Raw genomic sequence first — 23,115 nt, 5'->3', positions numbered from 1 at the left:
GATTGAATTTTGTTCTTGGAATTTATCTCTACCTCTTCACCCCATGCTGTGAGCCCTGTTAACCTAGCACCTGCTCTTGGTACTCAGGAACCTGTGCGTGAAGGATCTCCAGCAAACTGGAAAAGAAAAGAGAAGTTGCCACAGGTTACAAGGTCTTGGCACAATTACATGTGTAACGTAAGTAACCCTTATTCTCTTTATGAGAGTTATAGGCTATCAGTTTTTGAATACACTATGAGTGCTATTTTTAAACTTCACATTTTTAATGATATTTTACAAATAAAACTAATAGCTTTTTTGGGGGGTGGTTTTCATACTTGCCAAATATGTCAACACTACTGTATATTAATTTGGATTACTATGGTGAGACCTGGAAGGAACTTTTGTTTTGGGGTTAAAAACAAACATTATGGTAGTCTGGACATTTTTTGGTGGAGAAAATGGTTTTTGACCGTAGAGATCTACTGCTGTGGCTTAGTTATGTTCTATTTCCTAACATCAGTCAGCCAGATAAAAAAATGTGTACTGTTAATAGCTAGAAGCCAGTGAGAGACCCTCTTTACTAAAAAGCCGTTTCTGAACATATGACGTACTGATATGGGGAGAAGTTCGTAAAACATCCTCCCGCAACACAGATACACGCTTGTACAATCATTTCTCATAGTAAAAGGATATGAAAGTCACAATTCACTGTGTCAGGGATATATCCTATGTGACAGTTTTTTGCACCTAAATGCAGAGATTTTTTGTGGGTGTTAAGTACAAGTAAAAATTATGAAGATGATTAATAATTTTGCTAAAATATTAGACAAGATTTTTTCTTAGCAGCCCAGAGGACATGTATTTCAGAGCAGAATTTTAAATTGTTTTATACTATATGCAGTCATTAAAAATTACATAAAATGCAGTGTATATGCACGTGTGTGTGTATGTATATTCATACATAGAGAGGGTGCCAAAAAAGTGTATGCACATTTTAAGAAAGGAAAAATTATTAAAATTGTAATACTCAGTATATACCGATAACAAAAGGTAAATACCATGTTGCCCCGAAAATAAGACCTAGCTGGACCATCAGCTCTAATGCATCTTTTGGAGCAAGAATTAACATAAGACCGGTCTTAGGTAATATAAGACCGGGTCTTATGTAATATAATGTAATGTAATAAATATAATAAATATAATATAAAATATAATACCAGGTCTTATATTAACCTTTGCTCCAAAAGACGCATTAGAGCTGATTGTATGGCTAGGTCTTATTTTTGGGAAACATGGTTACAAGTCACATTTGACTTCTGCAATTACAAGAGGTGCTCAAAATGGTTACCATTAGTGTAATTTTAATAGTTTTTCCTTTCTTAAAATGTGTATACTTTTTTTGGCACCCTCTGTATATTCAGGTAATGAAATCTTGCGTGTAAGTCTATACTTATTTTTAAGATAAAAACTATTTTGAAACCGACTTTGTTATGCAAGACCGTGAAACAAGAGTTCCTAGTTGTTTTTATCTCATCACTGTTCTGTAATTGATATGATTTAAATATTCTGTCATTTAGCTTCTAATACAGATGTTTAGAATTGGATTTCTTGATTGTCAAGAGTCCTTGCTGGATAGATTTGTACCCTTAAATGACTTATTCAGCCAGGAATGTGGTCCAGTTTCATTTAAGAAAAATATTTTATATATAATGTTACGAAAGTATGGATTGCGAAAACAAAGATCAGTAACCTTGTTTCTTAAACTAACCTTTTAAAAAATTTTATCCATAGTGTGTGATCCAGGATTTTCAAGCTTCAGTACTTCAAGTATCAGATTCAACTTACGATGAACAGTATGTTTTCTTATTTTGTTTACAAGATTTATAATTTAATAGCTCATTAAAACCTTTATTCTAACCATTGAAAAAACTGTATACTTCATAAAGGAGGAAATAAAATGATTTGTTTAGTTAAAGAAGAATCATAGAATATGCTTAACTGGTCTAAAGGTAAAAAGTTAAGAAATAGTGAATAACATTGTAAAAGAAAATAAGATATTTTCACTCTGCTTTCTTACAAGTTGGTTCCTGAGTAGTTTATAATTTTGAAGAGGATTGTTTTTGTTTTGTGTTTTATGTGTTTTCAGAGTAGCCGCACAGATGCCAACTGTTCATTATGAATTCCCCAATGGCTACAACTGTGATTTTGGAGCTGAACGGTTAAAGATTCCTGAAGGATTATTTGACCCTTCCAATGTGAAGGTAGAAAAGCTTATTTCATAATTAGCCTGGCTTTTCCTGTACATGTAATGATCTTGTGTATTTATAAAACCTAAATAATACTAAATTTTTTTATCTGTGCTTTATTTGAAATTCTTCTGTGTCACTACTCATCTTATTTTGTTGTAGGGATTATCAGGAAATACAATGCTGGGTGTCAGTCATGTTGTCACTACAAGTGTTGGAATGTGCGATATTGATATCAGACCAGTAAGTGTCAGTCTCCTGTTTATGGCAATAAAGGTATCTTTTAGTGCAGCGAAATGCCCTGAAATCATTATTTAAGTTGGCAGCTTTGGCCGTTGACTTTGAAGTCCATTTTATAACAGAATATGTAAACAGCTGAAGTACTTGAAAAGGAGAAATGCAGTACTCTGGAGCTGTGGTGTCCAGAGTGGTAGTTACTGGCCACATGTGGCCATTTAAATTAAAATCAATAAACATTTAGTTCTTCGGTTGCAGTAGCCACCTTATTAGTGTAGCCAGTAGCTGCTTATGGCAGTGCACTTAGAGAACATTTCCATGATCATGGAAAGTTCTTTTGAGCAGTGCTGTTCTTGAGATTTCCTAAAATGTGACAAGCCAAAATATGTATTATTACTGATTGTTCTTGTATACAGTAGTTTTCTTTTACCTTTTTCAGAAAGCTGTGGTTTAAATTATGTAACTTACATGGAGTGTAGTTTAAATGATCTTCTTTACCTTCATATTTTTTGTGCTTTTCCAAGATTTAAATACTAAATCCATATTATATACCATACTGATTATTAGATTGATTATGTCATATTTAAACCCTAGATTCAATTTGTAGTCAACATACTGTCTCGATTTTCTTTCAATTCCTTTGTTTAGAGCATAGTGCTGATAGCAAAGGGTGCTTGCTATTAAATATTAAAAACCATGTTGCCAAAAAGGACTTTGGGGTGGCTATGAAAAATCCTCTTTATTTCAAGTAATCCCTGGCAGGCATGTGCTGTTTCTAGGATGATATGGGTATAAGTATGGAATTTTTAAGTGCAAACTCAAGGCCACTTTTGGGAGAAGGCAAATGAATGGAAGTACATTTACTCTGTGAGTGCTAACTTGTTTTCAGCGAGATTTCTCCTTTTCACTCAAATTGAATGCAGAGGAGATGCATTTGTACTCCAGTATCTTTGAAAACTTAGATGATTTATAACTTTGGAATAAATTTTTAAAACGTGGAATAAAGTTTTAACCACTAAAAAAGCAGTGGTTAAGCATTTAACTTTCTGATGCATACATGCCAATTAGAGGTAAATATATTCTTTCTAAGCATGCATTTATTTTTATTTGGAGAGGCCTCCACATGTGGATTTTGAAAAAGCTCTCCGTGTGGTTGTGATGCATACCCATGCGAAAGAGAAAGGTAGCTGTCATCTTCTAGGAATATTGTCAGAGGATGGCTTGTCTGTAACCAATCATCACATAATCTCGTCTAATTTTAAATACCGGAACTTCCAGATGAGCAGCCTCAGCTGAAGTCATTACAAAATACACGTCTAAGTAAATATTGGCAGCTATCTGCCCAAAATTATGATGGGTTAAAAACTGTTGGAAATATTTGGAACTAATTTATTTTTGTTTTGTATCCTAGGGTCTCTATGGCAGTGTTATAGTGGCAGGAGGAAACACGCTAATACAGAGCTTTACAGACAGGTTGAATAGAGAGCTCTCTCAGAAAACTCCGCCAGTAAGTTTTGTGTCTTTTAGTGATATTCTTCAGTCAGATGTATCCTTACCACAGGTGTAATGTTACATAGATAAGGTTTGTTTTTCAGTAAATTGATGTTTTGTGTGTGCCTGGTACGGTAAGTATTAGTTCAATAAAGTTAATATCCCTTATTAATCAGATTTTCCTAGGTAAACATATATTAGTTATTCTTGTAGTATTTGAATCTCATTTTATTCATTGATTCCACACTTAAGTACCTAGTCTGCTAGACACTAGTGACATAAAATATAGTCCCTGGCTGCCAAGGGCTCAGCCTGTTGGGATGAACAGACATGCAGGAAATCACGACTGTGATGTGCTCAGCGGTTCAGTATGTCTGAACCAGGTGCTATTGGGAGCACCGAGGAGCAAGGACTTAACTCCCTGGGAGTATCAGAGGAAAGCCTCACAAAGAAGCTGTTTTAATAGTTCAACTGGTTAGTAATTTACAAAAGGACATCTAGGTGTAGGGAAAACCATGTGCAAAATATGCAGGGGCAGTGGAATATTCCAGCATCTTTAAGAGGCTGGCTTATGTATGCAGAAGTGGGGAGAGCGATACTGCTGGTTGGATGGTATATTCGTTTCCTAGGGCTGCTGTAAGAAAGGACCACAAAGTAGGTGGCTTAAAACAACCAACTTATTCTCCCTCAGTTCTGGAATCTTGAAGTCTGACATTAATGTTTCAACAGGACCATGCCCTCTCTGAAACCTATAGGAGAGACTCTTTCCTCCTTCTTCCTAGCGTCTGAGGTTTGCCAGCATCCTTGGCATTTCTGGGATTGCAGCTCTTACACAACTTCACTCCGTCTCTGTCATCATATGGCATTCTCCCCTCCTTACTCTGTTCTTTTCCTGCTCCAGTATGACCTCATCTTAATTTATATCTTAATTATATGTGTTAAAGACCTTTTTCTAAATTAGGTCACGTTCACAGGTACCGAGATTAGAATTTTAGCATATCTCTGCGGGGCACAATACAGCGCACACAGATATGTACCCGGTTATGTCGCTTATTAATAGTGAACTTATAGGATCAAATTTGGCTGAGGACTGAAGAACTCCCACGTTTGTTTTAAAAAGATCATGGGTGCATGGTTGAAAACTTTTCAAAGGATAGAAGAACCTGGTTTGGGGAGAAGGCGGTTTACATGGTACATTGATAACAGAGTAGCAGTCATAATATTAAGATTTTAAAACTTCTATCACGTAGTTTGTTTTGTAAGGTACTCTGCACTAAATGTTATGGTTTAAAAAACTTGTTAGGGGTTACATAGGCCCTAACAGTATTTGTATATATGAAAAATTTTTGGTTTCTCACATAAATGAATATTATACGCCACATTTGTATAAATGTGTTATTTAAATACTGATATAGGCACAAGATTGACATCTGCCTTTGTATTTATACATTGCTGGAGATACAGTTTGATTTGTTCCTTATAGTTCTAATCATTAGATTTCATGCAAATTCCCAGAGTAATGAATAAAGACATGGGCTGTACAAGACCTGGTAAAGACCTGTTAGTTACTATCCTTGTCCTTTAGGAGTCAATTAGAAATGAATGAAATAACGGGAAAAATTCCATTGTAATAGATACCAAGAAGTTCCTCACTTTCAGAAACCCGTGTTCGTCCCTCCTGTTCCCAGCACCCCCTGCCACACACATTTTTCACTGAAAAAGACTCAATCTGTGTGTTCACATATGGAGTAATTGGAAGGAATCAACAATTTGAGAACTATCTCCAGAAGCAAATTCCTAGGGGGAGGGGGAATCTCTTGATACAGGAAGTAGAATAGGGATAGCAGTGAGGCAAACAAAACAAAAAAACGTTTATCAGGAGAGCGTGTGGGTTCAGAATAGAAACACTAATTGGGAAGGAAAGCAGTAAGAGTAAAAAACTTCGCTGAAATCTGATGTTTGCATTTTGTTTTTTAAGTGGGGAGGGTTTAGGGGATGGAGAGGGGTGAACTAAGAAAGGAGGGGTTAGGAGAGCATGAAGGCCTAAAGTAGTAGTCAGAAAGTTGAGGAGGACTTCTGAACCAGTGGCAGGTTGGGATAGTTGTACTTGGTGTTGGGAGACATGAAGCAAAAGACGAGGCACGCGCACTGTACCTGACTTACAGTAAGCGTTAAGTGTGTTTGCTATCATAGGAGATAAATGGTGAGTGCCGTACTCTTTTAGTATGCAGTTTTCTAAGGTGTGCAATTTATTCTTACTCAGGATTACACTTCAAGAGCCATAATTAAAGTACTTAAGAAAAAAAAATTTCCTATACAGTAGTTCAACCTGTGCATATGATTAGCCTGGCTGGTGCTAAAAAAATCCTGTATAATCAGTGCTTAAAGAGTCATTAAAGAAGTTGTCAGATTTGAATTTCTTAAGTTGAGTCACCTGTTTTATTTGATCGTATTAATAATGCTCTCTATTTTAGAGTATGCGTTTGAAACTGATTGCAAATAATACAACAGTAGAACGGAGGTTTAGTTCATGGATTGGTGGCTCCATTCTAGCTTCTTTGGTGAGTAAATTACTTTGCAAAATATTTAATTGTTATTGAATGATTTAACTTCAATATACCACTAAGTGTTATGCACTACCTCCATCACAACTGTATTACACATTTCATATGTAAATAAATGTGGGGACATTTGAAAAAGTAGCCTTACAATACTAAATTGATTGAACAGACTAATCCCAGTGCATCATTTATCTTTGCATTTTATAACTATCAAATGAGAAGAGGACCTAATACCAGTTTTACATGTTCTAATATAACAAAATGCTCTGTTGCCTTATTAGTGGATGTTTTTCAGCCTAATTTCCATTTCCCTGTCAAACAGAGATGGGAATCTGTTAACTTACTCGTGCCTCTTCTAATACTGTTACTGACCCTGGTCAGTACTTACCTGCAGCATATTTAAAATTAAACCATTCTTTCTCAGGTTCTGGTTGCTCCCTGGCCTGTTGGTGAGGTAGAGGAAGTCAGGAAATGATTCTTGGGGCAGATGGTGAAATCATGGTGCTAGGTTTTGCATGTTGCTTAGACTGGAGCCTGCCTAGAATCAGGAGAGACAGTCCTTGCACTTATCTGCACCCTAGATTGGAGAATTTTCCCTTCACCTCAGAGCAACTAAAGTAAATGTCACCAAGTACTTAGGCTAAACATTTTTATGCAGTTAAATGTAACTGTCTATTTATATATTTCTTATCTATATATTCTATTTCTAATCTTTTAGCACATCTTAGCTCAAAACTAGATACCATGTGTGAATCCACTTGAATAGAGTTAATCATAGGGAGTGGATTTCTCCTGCTTATATGTCTTATTATTAATGTAGCCCAGGTTCCTCCCTCCTTTCACCATCTATGTTTATTTGGTACAGTGCTTGTGTACTATGGTGTGCGTACGTGAAAATCTTCATCCTAGTTCTGATGAGCACTTCTGAGTTCCAAATGTTACCATTAATCAAGTGCTACAACATCTCTTCAATTCTGTACTGGGATCAAGCCGTCCAACAATTTTTATCATTGCCTTAGATTGGCACAAGCCATCATAGCTAAACCCTCCATCTTCCTTTCACAGCCATTTTGTATCCTCATGACAGTATAACAGTTTTAAAAGGATTTAATATTCTTTCTACCCCCAAGTAGTGTCTGGGTGGTGGAGGAGGGCAGAAATAAGAAGGGAGTAATAGAATATTATTTTGGGGGAGAGTTTGAGTTCTTCAAAGATTAGCAGTTGTGAAAATAGATATTAAAAGAAAGTATTTTCTAATAAAAGGCACAATAATACAGTTTTTCTTTCCATTTTACAGGGTACCTTTCAACAGATGTGGATTTCCAAACAAGAATATGAAGAAGGGGGGAAGCAGTGTGTAGAAAGGAAATGCCCTTGAAGAGTTCCCACACTTCTACCTTCCTGTGTCACCTTATGTTTCATGGCTTTAGTATACTCAGGAAAAGAATGACCATCTTTTGTAGAATGTTTATACATTTTTGCATATTTCAATTTCCACATAAATTTTTTAAGGCTTTAACTGGCTCTATAACTTAAAATAAGTTTGTGCTCTCCTTGTAAAGCACTATTCGTATTTCAAGCATTTTATAATTTTGTATAAATATCTATTTTCTCTAAATATTTTGCTTTCATTCAGATGCTTTCCAGCTCTCTTTAGTATAATAATTACCAGTGGATTGGTAGAATTGCTTTTTATTGATGAGTAAAATTTATTGCCTATGCTTTTTACCTTAGGCTTGCAAAATTAAATAAAAATTACTAGCCATTCCAAAAATACATATTTTGGACTGTTGTGTTATAACTTGATATTTTAAGCATTAAATGTATTTATCACTATTTTCAGTAAAAGTCCTCACTGTTTATCAGCAGCAGTTTATCATCTTAGTAGCCTATTAACAATAATAGGAAAAACATTATCTGGTTGGCCTTTGCTGTAGCAGTTGACATTACCCACCTACTCTAAGATACAAGTGCTTTAAATCTGTTTAGATATCAGAGTTTATCAAATGGGAATTTAATCTGAAGTTTATACCTATTTTTTTAAAAATCTGGTAGAAGCAGGACCACTTCCAGTATTAGCGTGCCGTATTAACACTTAAAACAGATGTCTAAAAACACAATTTCTTTATAAACTACGTAACAAACAGTTCCTTTCATATACAGACTGGTATCCAAGAAAAAATGGTAAATTATGAGTTCAGACATCTTAGACAAGACTTGACTTCTGGGCTTCAGAAAGATGTGGAAACTTTTCCTGAAGAAGTTTTTCTTTCTTTTTCTCTAAATTTTTCCTCCTTGCTTGGATGCGGGCTTGTTTCTCATATTTCAGTCTAGAATAATAAATGCATAACAGTGATTTATACAAAACTATTTCCATTATTCAATACTATCAAAATATGTCCAAATCAATGATTTAAAGGCTTCAATTATGCCAGTCTCTGTATTAGACGTCATGTATATTATTAAACTTGAATAATCACTGTAAACCTACTCAAGTCAAAGATAAATGTGAAATCAAAAGCATGCTGCACCTATTTTCCTTCGTTATTTCCTGACTGGAAAGAATGAACAGATCTCATAAACCTGTAACAGACTGGTATCTTTCTACCTTATTTTAGAAAGTGTCATTTTATTGACTACATTAGATTTTTACATCTTGAGATATATCCTGAGACTTTGGGGAATTCTTTAACTGGCACTCATTCTACCGTATCATTCCCCTACAACAAAGAGAATAAAACCATGCCTGGAGATGATGCTTAGGTGCTTAGTTACACTCACCACTCTCTTCAGTGAGTTTGCTTCTGCCCATCAGCATCTCAGGGCAGGAGACCATTTGTGCCTCAGCTAAAGTACGCAGACTTCTAGGGTCATGTAGGATTTGTCAGAGTTGTAAGTGATAAATTCATGGATGCAAAGCCTCTATAGTACTGAAGCTGATATTCTGGAGGTTATTATATTGATTAGTAGGCGTAAGCTTATATAAAATTTTACAATATAATTAAGAGACAGGTACTGTATATAATATGCCAGTGCTATGGGGAGTTCATAGAATTTTCAGATAAGACTTATATTTGGGTGAAGTAAAAACCGTATATACAAAAAAAAAGTTTTTGTAAATTAAGTATAAGACTAAACAAAGTTGAAATCAGATTACCCACTGTATTCATCAGTCTTTGCTCTAACTAAATTTTGTAACAGTTAACACTGGGTTCCTAATTTCTCATACATTATTTTAAAAGTCATTATTTATAGTTTCACCTTACATGACTAAGAGGCAGAAGGGTCAATTGGCACATTAGGCTTGGAGAGAAAAAAGCCAGTGCAGTTAGATTTCATCAGTCGTTTAGCATCTGTACTTGGTCTTAAAATGTATATAGGTGGAGAGATTTCAAAGCTCCAGCAACAGGAGCAGCAAAAGAGGAGAAAATGAACAAGTTATGTTTAGGAAACAAAAAGGCCTGACTTTGATGAACAGTAAGTAGGTAAGACTAAATTGTGGGAACACTGGGTGGGAAGGAATTTGGGTTAATTAAATCATTGGACACTGGCAACTGATTTAACCTCCAGCCTCTATCCCCTCCCTAGAAATCAGTGGGAATGAAAGTTCTCCTTGGCTTAGGTGCTTTCCAAAAGAACTTAACAAGACACGCCCCTCCCCCCCTTTGCTCTCCTCACTTAAGAATCAAAGGGATTTAGGAGCTCTATGACAAACAGGGACAAAGACCAAATATATATTAATCATATCACAATAGACGAAACTGGAAATGAGGAGAGAGAACTGGTTTGGTGGGGTAGATGAAAAATTTGAAGTGTGATTCTAAAGCATACTAAAATACATTAAAGCTCAGTTTAAAGACATTTCATTCCTATTTAAATTGTTTTTTAAAAGTATTTTTGATTTTTTTGGAATAGAAACAAGCTTTTGGGGGAGAAAATCAGTTTTTAAAGAACACTTGTTGAATGACAGAACATATTATCCAAGGCAGTTGTTAAAAACTGGTTCTTCTGCTGCTAGGATTTTCCCTTTCTCTGACACCGTTAGCCAGTAATCCTGCAGTTTCCCCATCCCCATTTTTTCCATGGAGTTGAGTGGCATCTTTGCCCTGGAAACCACAAACTTGCAAGTCTTTTCCCTTCCAATTGCAGTTTTGGGGATTAAACTCTCCTTTAGTCTTCTATGTGCTTCTGGACGTAGATAATTTTAAAATAGCTATTTTAAAAACTTTTACCTAGTTTTTATAATCATTAGCTGGGGATTCAGGGAATCACTTCACTCCAATAACAGAAGCACTGTGTTCTCCCTACTCAATAACAACTGTAATGCAGAAAAATATTTGCTATAAAAATATTTGGAGATACCGTTCTGCAAAATAACCTGAATTCAGATATAATGCAACAGGCTCCTCCATCAACTTTGCAATAAAATAAGCTGACTTTTATACAACTGAAGTATTTGGACCTTCTCTTTAACACAATAGAAAAAGGTAACCATCTTCTTACATATACATTGATAAATAGAAAGGCAATAAAACTTCTGAAAGGATATACACTAGAAAGTTAATTGAAAGCTGTTTCTGGCTGGTGAGATTATAGAAGACATTAATTTCTTTTTTACCCGATTTTTCTTTTTTTTCCATAATGAACCTGTATTCACTTATGCAAAAGCTTGTCGCATGTCATCCAGTGTAAGATGTTTCATTAGTAAAGGTACTTGTGCTCACCTGTCAAAACGATCCACATAGGGCATTGCAAAGAACCGTTTTCTGTTGTATCTTTTATTTAGGTACCAAGGTATAGGCCATTGCTTGAATTTGTGCCTGCCAAGAAAGCAAAAAGGTATCGCCTTATAGAAAACATTTAATACTTTTTCAAACAGATAAAGAGTTTTAGCCTCTTTTCCACTAAATATGTCTTTAATAAATCAAAAGCAAAATAAAAAAAACCCTTGAAGAGAACAGCACTCTTAGGGATTCTAAACTTGACACAGATTCTCCTCTTATCCCCACCCTTTGCTAATTGACCTCACCTGATTAATCCAAATAAGAATTAGTAGAACATACGATAGTTTTTAGTCAGATGTTTTAGCAATTTCTGTCTTTTCTGTATTAGATTACATGGTTCAAGACAGCACAGCTACTCCCCTAAATGTGGCTCTGAACAGCCCCATTACCTCAAACTCCATTAAAAGAACCCATCAAATGAACAAGCGCTATTATGTTTTGTAATTTCAATAGTACAGGGAAGGTCTCCAAGCACCCAAAATATCTTCCGCATTTTGCTGGCCAATGTTTAAAATTCTGTTAATGATGTTTCCTTTTGACAGTTCAACCCAAATGCAAATAAACTGGCAGATTATACACTGGATCTTCTCAATTATTTATACCTCAGTATAAATGTTTATTAGATCTTTCCCCAAGGTCTGACAGGACTTTGGGGACTGGATGTAGGGGATAAGGTTAAACTGTTTCATAACTTGGATTAGGGTTTATCATGATGACAATGGGAGTAAACTAAGCCTGGTTCATGTGGCCTATGCCTCAAAAACTTCTTTTTAATAGTTCCAGGATCTGCCCCCCGACCCCCCCGATCTTAATGCACAAAAAAGAAAGGTATGTGTCCTAAAATTAACTTCATAGCATTTATAATCCTCTGAATTACATGTATACATACACATTTTTCTGGGGAAAGAATGTATAACTTGCATCAAATTCTCAAAAGGTCATAATGATGAACATAAGATTAAGAACCATTGTTATAAAGAACCTATAGATAAATGGGAATGGGATGCCTGGGCTACCAAATAAAGCTACCTTCATACCCTTGAGTTCTCAGGGGTTTGGGTGCCTCTTTTTATATTAGATACATCTCTAATAGATCTAATACCTACCATATGCTGAGAGTTTTCTTAAAAAATATTGGACAGGGGAAGAGGCATGGGATTTCCACTCTTATCTTTAAAAAGTCACAATGTAATCTATGTACCAGATGATTCTTCCAAAGATGTCTTTTCTCCAAGCACCAGGTCTAGCTTTTTCTTGACCAGTCTGAAGAAGTCTTAGGGCATCTTCCCTTTCCTGCACAACTTTATCTAATGCATCCATGGATTCTATTACCTGAGAAGAGAATAGAAAGATATAATTTCCACAATCACCTATAACAGAATCCCAAAGAAAGAGAACATATAAAGACTATACTACAGAAAACCTATGATTATTTTTGTCGAAGAACCATTGTCAGATATTTCCTAAAAATCTTTCTGGCACAGGTATGCGTACATGGGTGTCTGTAATATCACTTAGTAATTTTTTTAAAAGTTTAGTTTCATTTAAATGAAAACTTATTAGGTTGGTGCAAAAGTAACTGTGGTTTAAAAGGTTAATTGCAAAAACTGCAATCACTTTTGCACCAACCTAATATTTAGCTCAGATTTTCACATATTAGTTTTATTTGGAGTGGAATGCACTTGCATAGATTCCTTTTGGAGAACCAGTTGGATGCATGTCATTTCAAAACTCAGTGAACTATTAAGAAGTGATAACAGTTTACTGCTTTTTTAGTATTACAAGCCATGTTTTGGCCTCAACTATTCCGTGTGTCCTGAACACGCAGACACAGATATTCTGACCTACTTGGCAGCTGTTAACTGTTATGGAAAATGGGGTATCAGTCAGTCTGCCCTGATAACTAATCTCCAAAGATCCATCAAGATTCAAGAAGATACTATTAAAACTTCTGTTTACTTTTATCTTTTAACATTTCTGTTGTGTTTTAAAATATACATAATATATTGGTAGAGCAGCACATTTTTATAAATAAATATTCCATTCTTATGTTGGGGATTGTAATTAATGATATACGGGCTAATTTTTTTCATAGTTCAAAATACCGAGAGACATTTTTAGGTGGTTATGTGTGTGTATTATGCTTGAGCATCATAACAGGTATGAAATACTGCATACACACATTTGTTTCTTATAAGAATCCTGCCTCCCACCCAAAGGGCAGATTAGATTATACAGAAAATCCCCCAGGTAGCTATGGGACCTGAAAGATGTGAAAGCCAACATTTAGATGGACTACCTGAGGTATATTCAGCTCACACTCAGCACTTCTGCTATCCCCATTCACTCAATACCACCATAAGCAGTTGAAGCCACGTGTATGTCCTCTAACTAGATGAATTTCTACAAAATTGTTCAGAAAGATGTGGTAAGAAGGACAAATCCTATTTGAAGACAGAAAAAAATTAGAAGAGTGAGGGGACCACACTGATCAGGGCCGAAGACAAAGCTCTAACCCTTAGGAACCTAGTAAAGCTGGCTGTTGACTGAGTCCATGAGTGTGTGCCCAGCAAGGTCGGGCTGAAGCTGCTAACTGCAATCTAATGTTAGCTCACAAAGAAAAGAAACAGCTACCAAGTCCAGAGAGTTAGTACCCGGTTAGGCATGTTCACGTCGATAAATGAGGAGGAACATCTGAAGTATCAGTTAGATACCCTTCATTCAAAACAAGCCAAACACAAAGAGCTTTCTTTTCTAGTTTACAACTCTCCCAGGGCCAAGAGTGTCCTTACACAGTTCTGAATCTTTAGTTTCTATCTTAAATTGAGAATAATAATTTTCAAATGTATTTCTTGATAAGTTTTCCTTAGTAGTATGTTACAAAACATTGAGAAAACTGCATGTATTTGAGGTTTTAAAAAAATATGGTCTCTTTCAGTTTACCAGGATAAAATGCTTTTATTTTGGATTTTGCTAATTCGGACAGTGCAGTACATATGACCTATTGGGCTGAAGTTCACCTCTGAAATATATTTTGTAAAACAGGGAGAGGGGATAATCTATTATTGAAGTTGAAGTCCTTTAGCAGCACCATTCTAGCAAAAGCCTTTTCATCAAATAGACAATGTGCTATTTATAAACAGCCAATACACTTAAAAAGCTTTTGAAACATAATTTTCCTTAACAGCAGAGTTGGCAAATATACCTGAAATAAAATCACATTACTTTACAAATGTTATGTATCAATGAAAACACCTACCACCCAGATCTTAGTTTATAAATATGTCATCCTCCATTAAAACGAATGAGGGTTTCTTTGTAAAATAGCTGATTCCCGGGCTGGGCAGGAAAAGTACAAGATGAATCCAGTACATCCTGCTGTACCTCATCAAAGAATGATGAATGATGAGGACATGGGCCAGGTTGAAGGAACTCACACTGGCCAATTCTGAGAAGATATTAAAGGATTTTAACTCTTTGAATAAAACTGGAATCCATGAGTCCACAATGATAGGAAGGAAGGAAAGAAAGGAAGAATGAAAGAAATGGGGAGAGGGAAAGCCCTTCCTTACAGAAAAAAAGCTACTAAATGTAGAATGAATGACGGGATTAAAAAAAATCACTATTTAGCAAATATATAGTAATAACTGATTCAGGCCATAATCATCAATGGGGTGCTAAAACTAGTGCCAGTTTGAAGAGTTACAGGATATTTACATGCTCTCGATACAAAGAAAAATTAGAAACAGTGGAGAAATCTGAGACTCCACACTAACCAAATTATTAATGCTAACAACATCAGTAACATCAAATCAATGTCCCGTGCCTCCTGATAAGATGCACTGTGAAGAATAAAGCATCACTTCTATGATATTCCTGCCAATCATCATGATTATCATGAGAAACATCACACAAACCCAAATTGACCTATACCTTTCAAAAATATCAATGTCATGAAACACAAAGAATATCCAAATAAAAGGAGACTAAAGAAATACAACGAAGAATGCCATGACCCAGGATTTTCTTTTGTTATGTATAAAAGACATTGCTGGGACAACTGATGACATTTGAATAAAATCTGTCGGATTAGATCACAGTATTGTATCAACGTTAATTTCCTGATTTTGAAAATTGTACAGTGGTTATGAAAGGAAATATCCTTGTTTTCTTGGCAATATACACTGAAGTATTTATTGGATAAAGGGACATGTAGATAACATCCTCAAACAGCTGAGGAAAAACTATGTAGAAAAGGAGGTGGAGAGGGATAAAACGTAAAACAATTCACACACGGAATCTGGGTGAAGGATTCTTTTTATAATATCCTCATAACTTTTCTGCCAGTTTCATGTTACATGAAACTAATGTTTGAAAAACCAAAAATGTTATGTAACTCAATTTTCCCTAAGTCAGAATAACCTCCATAATCAGAGTAAATAATAGAGATTTTATTCCGTACCTTTTTGACTCTCTCCAGGGATATTAGGTCCTTCCTTCTTAGAGGCAGTGTAGCAATAATGGTTGTGAGTGGTGTAGGAAAAGGAAACTAAAGCAGCTGAGGTTAGGAAGCAAGACTACAAGCCACTACAAAAAGCTGAGTTCTGTTCTCACTGACTACTTACTATGGGCCAGAAAAATCAATGAACAGTTGACCTCAAAAGCAATCTAGCAAAAAAAAAACACAAAAAAATGAAAAAAAAAAACACCACAAACCTGATAAACATAACTAATTAAAACATAAAACTGCTACATGGAAGAAGTATCTTAAACATGTAGAGCCACAAAAAAAACATCTACGTATGTTGATATGGGAAGATATCTAGGATATTACTAGATAGGTGGAAAATGCAAGTTTTAGAAGAGTATATAGAGTATAACCAAATTTGTGTAAATAAAAATAAGGCACACTTCTACATGCAGAGAAAACTTCTGATGGAGAAATAGGAAGCACGTGAAACTGATTACCTCTAGGAGTGGAAATAAGGAACTCAAAGATTTTTTCTTTTAATGATGAAGAAAAAGCTAATTTAAAAAATAGTTGACTTTTCACAACAATGTAAATATATTTAATAATACTGAACTATATCCTTAAAAATTAAGATGGTAAATTTTATGTGTTTTCATCACAAAAAAAAAACATAAAATTTGACCCAGTTGGCAAGGAAGTGGCTAAACTGGAACTAGAAATGTAAAATGGTGTGCAGCTACTTTAGAAAAGAGTTTGGCTGTTTCCTGAAATGTTAAAGATTTACCACATGACCTCGCAATTTCACTCGTAGGTATATACCCAAGAGAAATAAAAACTTATGTCTACACATATATTGGGGGTTGCAGGTAAGAATGGGGAGTGACTGCAGATGGGCATGAGATTCCTTTTGAGGTTATGGAAATGTTCTAAAATTAGACAGTAATGATGGTTACATAAATCTAAATTTACTAAATATCAAGCAGAAATAGAAAAAAAATCCCAACTTGACAAGAAATATAGGAACCATACACTCACTCCTGTTAACTATCCTACACGACAGTCTCCAACTTCCCACAAGCCTTACCTTTTCTAACCGCTCCGGGCTTGGCATCGGCAGTATTTGCCGTTTGGCCTCCTGCTCTAGAGTGAGAAGCATGTTTCTTTCTTTCAGGAGGACATACCTATATCAAAGAACACAACACTTGTGATGCTATTTGGTGATAACATTAATAAAGTTGTGACTTTTGACATCAAAATTAATGGTCTGTTCTCAAAAGTCCTTTAGAAATTTCAACATACAGAATATCATTACAAAGAATAATCCTTTAAACAGCTATGTGTATTCTTATTCATTTGTTCAGTATATTTAATGTGTGCCACATATTGTATTACGTACTAGGGGAGTTAACAAAAAAGCATAAAACACAGTCCCATATATTCTAAGTGGAGAGAGAAGATGGACGATAAATAACATTTATTCAACGCCTGTTATATGCCAGGACATGTGCTAAACATTTTATATACGTTATTTCATATACGTTATTTCACGCGGGGCGGCCTGCGGGGTCTCTGCTCTCACTCCCCACATAAGAACGCAGGATGTGTCTAGGCCAAAAAGGAACATCCACGGAGCCATAGATAGGAGAGTCACACCACTATAGTCTCACTGGCAGCTGGGATGGAGACACAGGAAGCAGGAACGACACTGTCTGCAACCTGCTGTCCACTTGTCTGCAATCTGCAACCCGCACTCCGCTGTGCTAACTGCAGTCCGCGCTTGCCAGCCACCATCTTCTTGCTAGCTCCCCGCCCCCCCATTTCCTGCTAGCTCAGCCACAGCAGTTATATTAGTGGCCAGTGGCTCACTGGTTACAGCTCACGGCCAACTAGCCACAGCTGATGGCCATCCAATCACAGTTGATGGCCATTTACTACCTGAGCCAGCACCTTTCCACGTGAGGCCAAGAGCCTGGAAACTGCTCTCTGGGGCTCTTGTCCCCACAACGAGACTCTTACAACAACTTCTTTGAGGTTGGTACTATTTCCACTTTCTAAATGAGGAAACTAAGGTTGAGAGATGTAGGGTATTCTGGAGCACATAACTAATGCAAGATTCAAATCCTGGACTCCCTGTGTGCAAAACCTATTTTTATTCCACTGTGCGGCCTCTGAAGCTGCAATGTGATGTGGTGTATTAAGTGGTAGAAAACCAGTACCAGAAGAATTAAGAGGGCAAGAAGAGACATCTCTTCCAGCTACGATAATCAAGGGAAGCTTCACAGAGATGGGATCTGTTAGGCTGGAAAGGAAAGGAAAGCAAACGTAATCGAAGGTACTGAGTGGCAAAGCTGAAGTGGGGTAGTTTTTATGAATAAACTGATTTAAGAATTAGAGCTGGAAGAAAGGAAAGGAGCTAAATGTGGAGGGCACTGAAAAGGAGAAAAGGAATTGGGATAGTTAAGCTGTAAAAGATGACAATTTTGGGGAAAGGGGTGGCAGAAGATAAATTGGTTTTTGCCCGGATGAATACTGAAACAGCCCTAACTATCTTTTTACCAATAACTAGGTGCAACTTATACAACTTATTTTTCCATAATGAATCTGCGCTGTTTTACACAGAACACATCTGACACCAAATGAGAGGGCTTTTTCCCCCACCTGACACCAAATATGTGTTGTCTTTTCCAATACCACTTCTTCAACTCTGATACTACCTGGAGTTAGCACCAGATTCTGGATTTAAAGGATCAGTCCCACAAGACTGTCTCCCACTTCAGATGCCAATAGCAAGTTCCAGGCTTCCATACATCTCACTGACCAGCTAAAAGTGGGGGTTCCAATAATTCCCCTCCTTGGGTTCAATAATTTGATAGAATGGCTCACAGAACTCAAGAGGGCGCTGTACTTAACTATTACAGGTTTATTATAAAGGATACAACTCAGGAACAGCCAAATGGAAGAGAGGAGGTGGGCAAGGTGTGTGCACAGTGGTACAAAGCTTCCATGCCTTCTCAGGGCATGCCACCCTCCCAGTACCTCCACGTGTAAACCAACTTGGAAGTTCTCCAAACCCAGTTGTTTAGGATTTTTTTAATGGAGCTTCATTATGTAGGCATGACTGACTAAATCATTGACGTCTGGTGACTGAACTCAATCTCTAGTCCCCCACCACGCCCCCCCAGAGGTGAGGGTGGTGGTGAGGCTGTAAGCTCCATCCTTGAATCATACTTTGGTCTTTCTCGTGACGAACCTCCATTCTGAAGCAAATTACATACCCCTCTCCCCGCCTCACTCCCACACGAAGAGTTGCCTAATTAGAAGACACTCCTGTCACTCAGGAAATAGCACGGGATTTAGGAGTTGTGTGTCAATGAATGGGGACAAAAACCCAATATATATTTCTTATTGTATCACATGCTAAGCCTATATGGTTTATAAGCATTTTATAATTCTTCAATCTGACATGAAAGATAACCCTTTAAATGAGTGGATAAAACTTCCGATGCCTACTACAATGTGCAGCTGGATAACAATCGTGAATAAAGTGGGCTTGCTGAAAGAACAACAGGATGGGTAAGAGGTGGTGTGCACTGCTCCATCCAGATTGGGCAGTGGCTACAGAGAATGGGCAGTTGTTGCAATGTGGGAATGTGGGTTCAGTGTTGCCAGATCAGAGGTCTGATTATTCAAGAGGAACCAGAAATCCTGATTTTTGTGTGAAATTTTCCAATTTTAAAATAGTAACTAATGTCCAAACAAAACATATCTTTGGGCTAAACATAGTCAGTTAATGTGGGGGGTGGGGAGGATGGGCAAAATAGGTGAAGGGGGTCAAAAGGTACAAATTTCCAGTTATAAAATGAGTAAGTCACAGAGATGTAATGTACAGCATGGTGATTATAGTTAATAATACTGTATTGCATATTTGAAAGTAGCTAGGAGAGTGGATCTTGAAAGTTTTCATCATGGGAAAAAAAAATTTGTAACTGTCTGGTAATAGATGTTACCTGGACTTACTGTGATGATCATTTTGCAATATATACAAATATCGAATCATTACATTGCACACCTGAAACTAATGTTACGTCAATTTTACCTCAAAAAACTATATATATATGTCAATTAAAAATACAATCCTGTCTTAAATCCTCTTATCTTTCTCTAATTCCAGGAGAACCTGCCAGAAAATCCTACCTAAATTATGTCTTAAATGCACCCTCCAACACACTTTCCCAAAGCAAATAAGTTAATGATTTCAAACTATGCAAAAGGTAATAAAAAGGAGAAAGGCCTACATGTGACCAACTCTTTTCATTTTATTAGTTTACTGAAATTGTTAGTGTACAGGTGCTAGTATGAAAGGTAGCTGTTATAGTAAAATTTCTAAACCCTTACCTACTCGAGAATTCTGATACATTTGTCTTAATGTAATTTAACCAGTCACATTTGTAAAATCTTTAACGGTCTTATATATCATCCACAGTACTATAAGAGAAATCATTTTACTCAATTTCTTACATCACATAAAGTTTATACCTCACTGTCATACTGTAACTGCTTCAAACACTCAGATGTTAATGTCCTCAGTATACTTACCAAAGTTTATGTAAATCTTCATTACTTTTGTTCCTTAATTGCTGACAGGTCCATGAAGCTCCTATTGAAATGATAAATTTATAACATGAAATAATTTTCTAGCTTTGCCCTTTATACCAATGCCCTTTCGTATATTACTTAACCTCTCTAAGCCTGTTTCTATAGTGCAAAATGTATAACAGCTTTATTATATTACAGTATAATATGTAATTAGAATTAAATTGGAGTTAAATTAGATACCACATATGAAAATGAGTAATGAGACTGGCAATAGCATTAAAAAAAATGTTAGTATTACTATAGAATGTATTTTCACAGTCTAATGTCAAAATGCTTTGTATGATTATTTTCAATTGTCTCTAAAAAATGAAATCTAAAACAAACCCCAAACACCAATTTAGTGAATAATTTCAACCTAACTCCTCTTCTAAACCTTTTGTCAACCTGTCAAGTAACAATTAACTCTACTATTACATTGTCCTTTTCATTTTCACTAATAGACATTATCTCAAAGGAAATTGAAAGAGGAAACACCCAAATAATTCCCAAACAGGATAATCCCCAAATGATAACAGTTCAATAAATATATTTAATACCAATTAACCCAAATATCTCACCAGATTTCACTTTTTCTTCCCCCCAATTCTTTGGGTCATCAAAAAATTCTTCTAGTCCTTTCCTTGACAACGTGGTATGAAATAATCTACACTGGTGTAAAGATGTGATATTTGGTGTATTCTTAAGCAACAGATTAAGAGAAAACCTGAGATTGAACATATATAAAGAAGAGATTAAAGATTTATAATATTTGTATTTTTAAACAATAAATAAATGGGATCATTTTCTCATCTACATGTTAAAAAAATCTCAATTTTTGCACAAGAAACAAACTTATAAAATGCTTTAGAAATTATTTTTAATATAACATTGTAGATATTGCTACCCTATAATTTCAGAGATAATATATTTACATAATTTCAGAGGTAATATATTTATATAATTATACTTTAAGGTAACCTTTATATGTCCTTCATACACCTGCTAGTGGGTATATGAGTAGATTAAAAATATTCTGGTTAATTTTGCAACATGTATCAGAGGCCCCAATGCTTCTTCCCTCAGTAATTCCATATTCAGAAATTTCGACTGAAGAAATTATCATAGATGGAAATTGATAAATTAAAATGTCTATTAAAGCATTAAATATGATATCAAACAATTGATAATGTAAATGTGCAACCAGGGAATGGTTTGAAAAATATTGTGCTCCCAAATGGTAATCTATTATGCAGATTTAAATATCATGTTTTTAAAATATAATGATCTGGGTAAATAATTTAAAATACAATAGTGAAGTATATCAAAAGTGTTGTATTCCTACCAAAAACATTTAACCTGAATCTAGTCATGAGGAAACAATCAGACAAATCCAAATGTAGGGATATTCTAAAATAGCTGATGTTATCAAAAATGTCAAGGCCATGAACAAGAAAAAGAACGATTCTGGATTAAAAAAGACAAAAGAGACATGACAACTGACGTAATAAACGATCACTGACTAAACTCTGAATAAAAAATAAAGAAAAAAATTACCAGGACAATTGAGGACGTTTGAATTTGGGCTGTATGCTAGATAACAGTAGCATAATAATAGTAGTGTATCAATATTAAATTCTCCAGTGTGATCCCTGGAGTATTGTGATTATTAAGACACTGTTATTGTTCTTAGGAGATATATGCTGATGTTTGCAATTCTGGTATGTTTCAAATAGTTCAGGGGGTAAAAAAGTCATGGCTATAAAGAGATAAAGAAAATTTAACAAAATGTTAAGGATTGATTAATATAGATGGAGAGTATATATGGTTATCCTTTGTACTACTATTACAACTTTTCTGTTGGCTTGAAATTTAAAAAACTAAAAATAAAAAGTTGGGGAAACAAGGATAGAGCACAAGAATGCTCTACCCAACTATTTATAAAATTCAAATCATTATGGACAAAAGCTAATAAAAGGGAGGAAACCATACACCCTTAAGTCAAAAATGATCGGTCTGATCAGAAGACAAACTGACTTTCCAGAAATAATGAACACCATGTGTAGGATGCTTCTTTCTCAAACCTTCAAGGGTGACTCTTCGTTCATTTGGCTACTTTCATTTATTCACGTTAACATTTACTAAACAATCTCTTTGTGACAGATTCTTGAGTACAAATGTCCCTTTTTTTTCACCCATCCAAACATGACACAGCCTTCAGTTCAATAGCTCAAAGCTCTTTAACGAAGTTTTTCCCAACTCACCCAGGCAAACAGGATGCTTTTGTACCTCTAGGTTTATTTAATTCAACAAATAGTGTTCGTGTACAGACCCCATGTACTGCCTAATCCACAGTATGTAGCAACAGACTGTTTGAGGAAGGAATGCAAATGTCGAAGGTGGGCGACTTCTCCAAGGTCACTCATTCCTCAGAGTGGTTTCGGGTTCAGCCAACCCGGCGGCCTTTCTATTAATGGGCTGTTCTCAGCATCTCGGCAACAAAACAAGATCCAAAGTCGGAGAGGTAGACAAACCTACTCTTCACATCACTTACCCTGTGCTAGCCGTGGCCTGAGGACTTATTAACGACCTGGAAGTCTTCAGGGCGGCTGAGACTTGACGGCAAAGAACGGCCAAACTGGCTGCAGCCATTTTTTTACATCAGTAAGCAAACCGCGTTTCCGCCAAGAATGACGTCACTTCCTATGTCT

General features: G+C 35.9%; 2 protein-coding genes across 5 annotated transcripts in view; one reads left to right on the top strand and one right to left on the bottom strand.

The window, feature by feature from the left end:
* Positions 1–8,293, top strand: part of ACTL6A (actin like 6A) — a 29,005-nt gene extending 20,712 nt beyond the window's left edge. For both annotated transcript variants that reach the window (XM_033126043.1, XM_033126053.1), the window contains exons 8-14: positions 88–177; positions 1,774–1,835; positions 2,129–2,243; positions 2,391–2,471; positions 3,877–3,972; positions 6,431–6,517; positions 7,815–8,293. In XM_033126043.1, coding sequence (XP_032981934.1) covers positions 88–177; positions 1,774–1,835; positions 2,129–2,243; positions 2,391–2,471; positions 3,877–3,972; positions 6,431–6,517; positions 7,815–7,895 — 612 coding nt within the window. In that variant the 3' untranslated portion in view covers positions 7,896–8,293. The remainder of the gene's footprint in view (positions 1–87; positions 178–1,773; positions 1,836–2,128; positions 2,244–2,390; positions 2,472–3,876; positions 3,973–6,430; positions 6,518–7,814) is intronic.
* On the bottom strand, positions 2–23,107 carry MRPL47 (mitochondrial ribosomal protein L47). 3 transcript variants are annotated; one of them, XM_033126071.1, is made up of 7 exons: positions 22,959–23,107; positions 20,986–21,131; positions 20,369–20,429; positions 16,857–16,953; positions 12,503–12,633; positions 11,242–11,337; positions 2–116 (listed from the first exon to the last, which is right to left on the bottom strand). In XM_033126071.1, the coding sequence occupies exons 1-7, from the start codon at positions 23,054–23,056 to the stop codon at positions 59–61; spliced, it is 687 nt and encodes a 228-aa protein (XP_032981962.1). In that variant the 5' UTR covers positions 23,057–23,107; the 3' UTR covers positions 2–58. The 3 variants fall into 3 exon arrangements, with proteins under 3 accessions (XP_032981962.1, XP_032981956.1, XP_032981972.1); XM_033126065.1 differs by lacking the exon at positions 2–116 and adding an exon at positions 7,814–8,847; XM_033126081.1 differs by lacking the exons at positions 2–116; positions 20,986–21,131 and adding an exon at positions 7,814–8,847 and having other exon boundaries at positions 22,959–23,082.
* Positions 23,108–23,115: the final 8 nt, after the last annotated feature.

Source organism: Rhinolophus ferrumequinum, chromosome 2, assembly GCF_004115265.2.
Source record: "Rhinolophus ferrumequinum isolate MPI-CBG mRhiFer1 chromosome 2, mRhiFer1_v1.p, whole genome shotgun sequence".
Taxonomy (NCBI): Eukaryota; Metazoa; Chordata; class Mammalia; order Chiroptera; family Rhinolophidae; genus Rhinolophus; species Rhinolophus ferrumequinum.
This window is presented reverse-complemented; position numbering and strand designations above follow the sequence as displayed.

Bases quoted from the DNA above. Each gene is read 5' to 3' on its own strand.
- MRPL47 (XM_033126065.1), bottom strand. From the start codon at position 23,056: ATGGCTGCAGCCAGTTTGGCCGTTCTTTGCCGTCAAGTCTCAGCCGCC. The intron at 21,132-22,958 runs GTAAGTGATGTG...GTTCAATCTCAG, and splicing joins CAGGCCACGGCTAGCACAGG to GTTTTCTCTTAATCTGTTGC. The intron at 8,848-11,241 runs GTGAGCACAAGT...TTATTATTCTAG, and splicing joins TATGTGGATCGTTTTGACAG to ACTGAAATATGAGAAACAAG.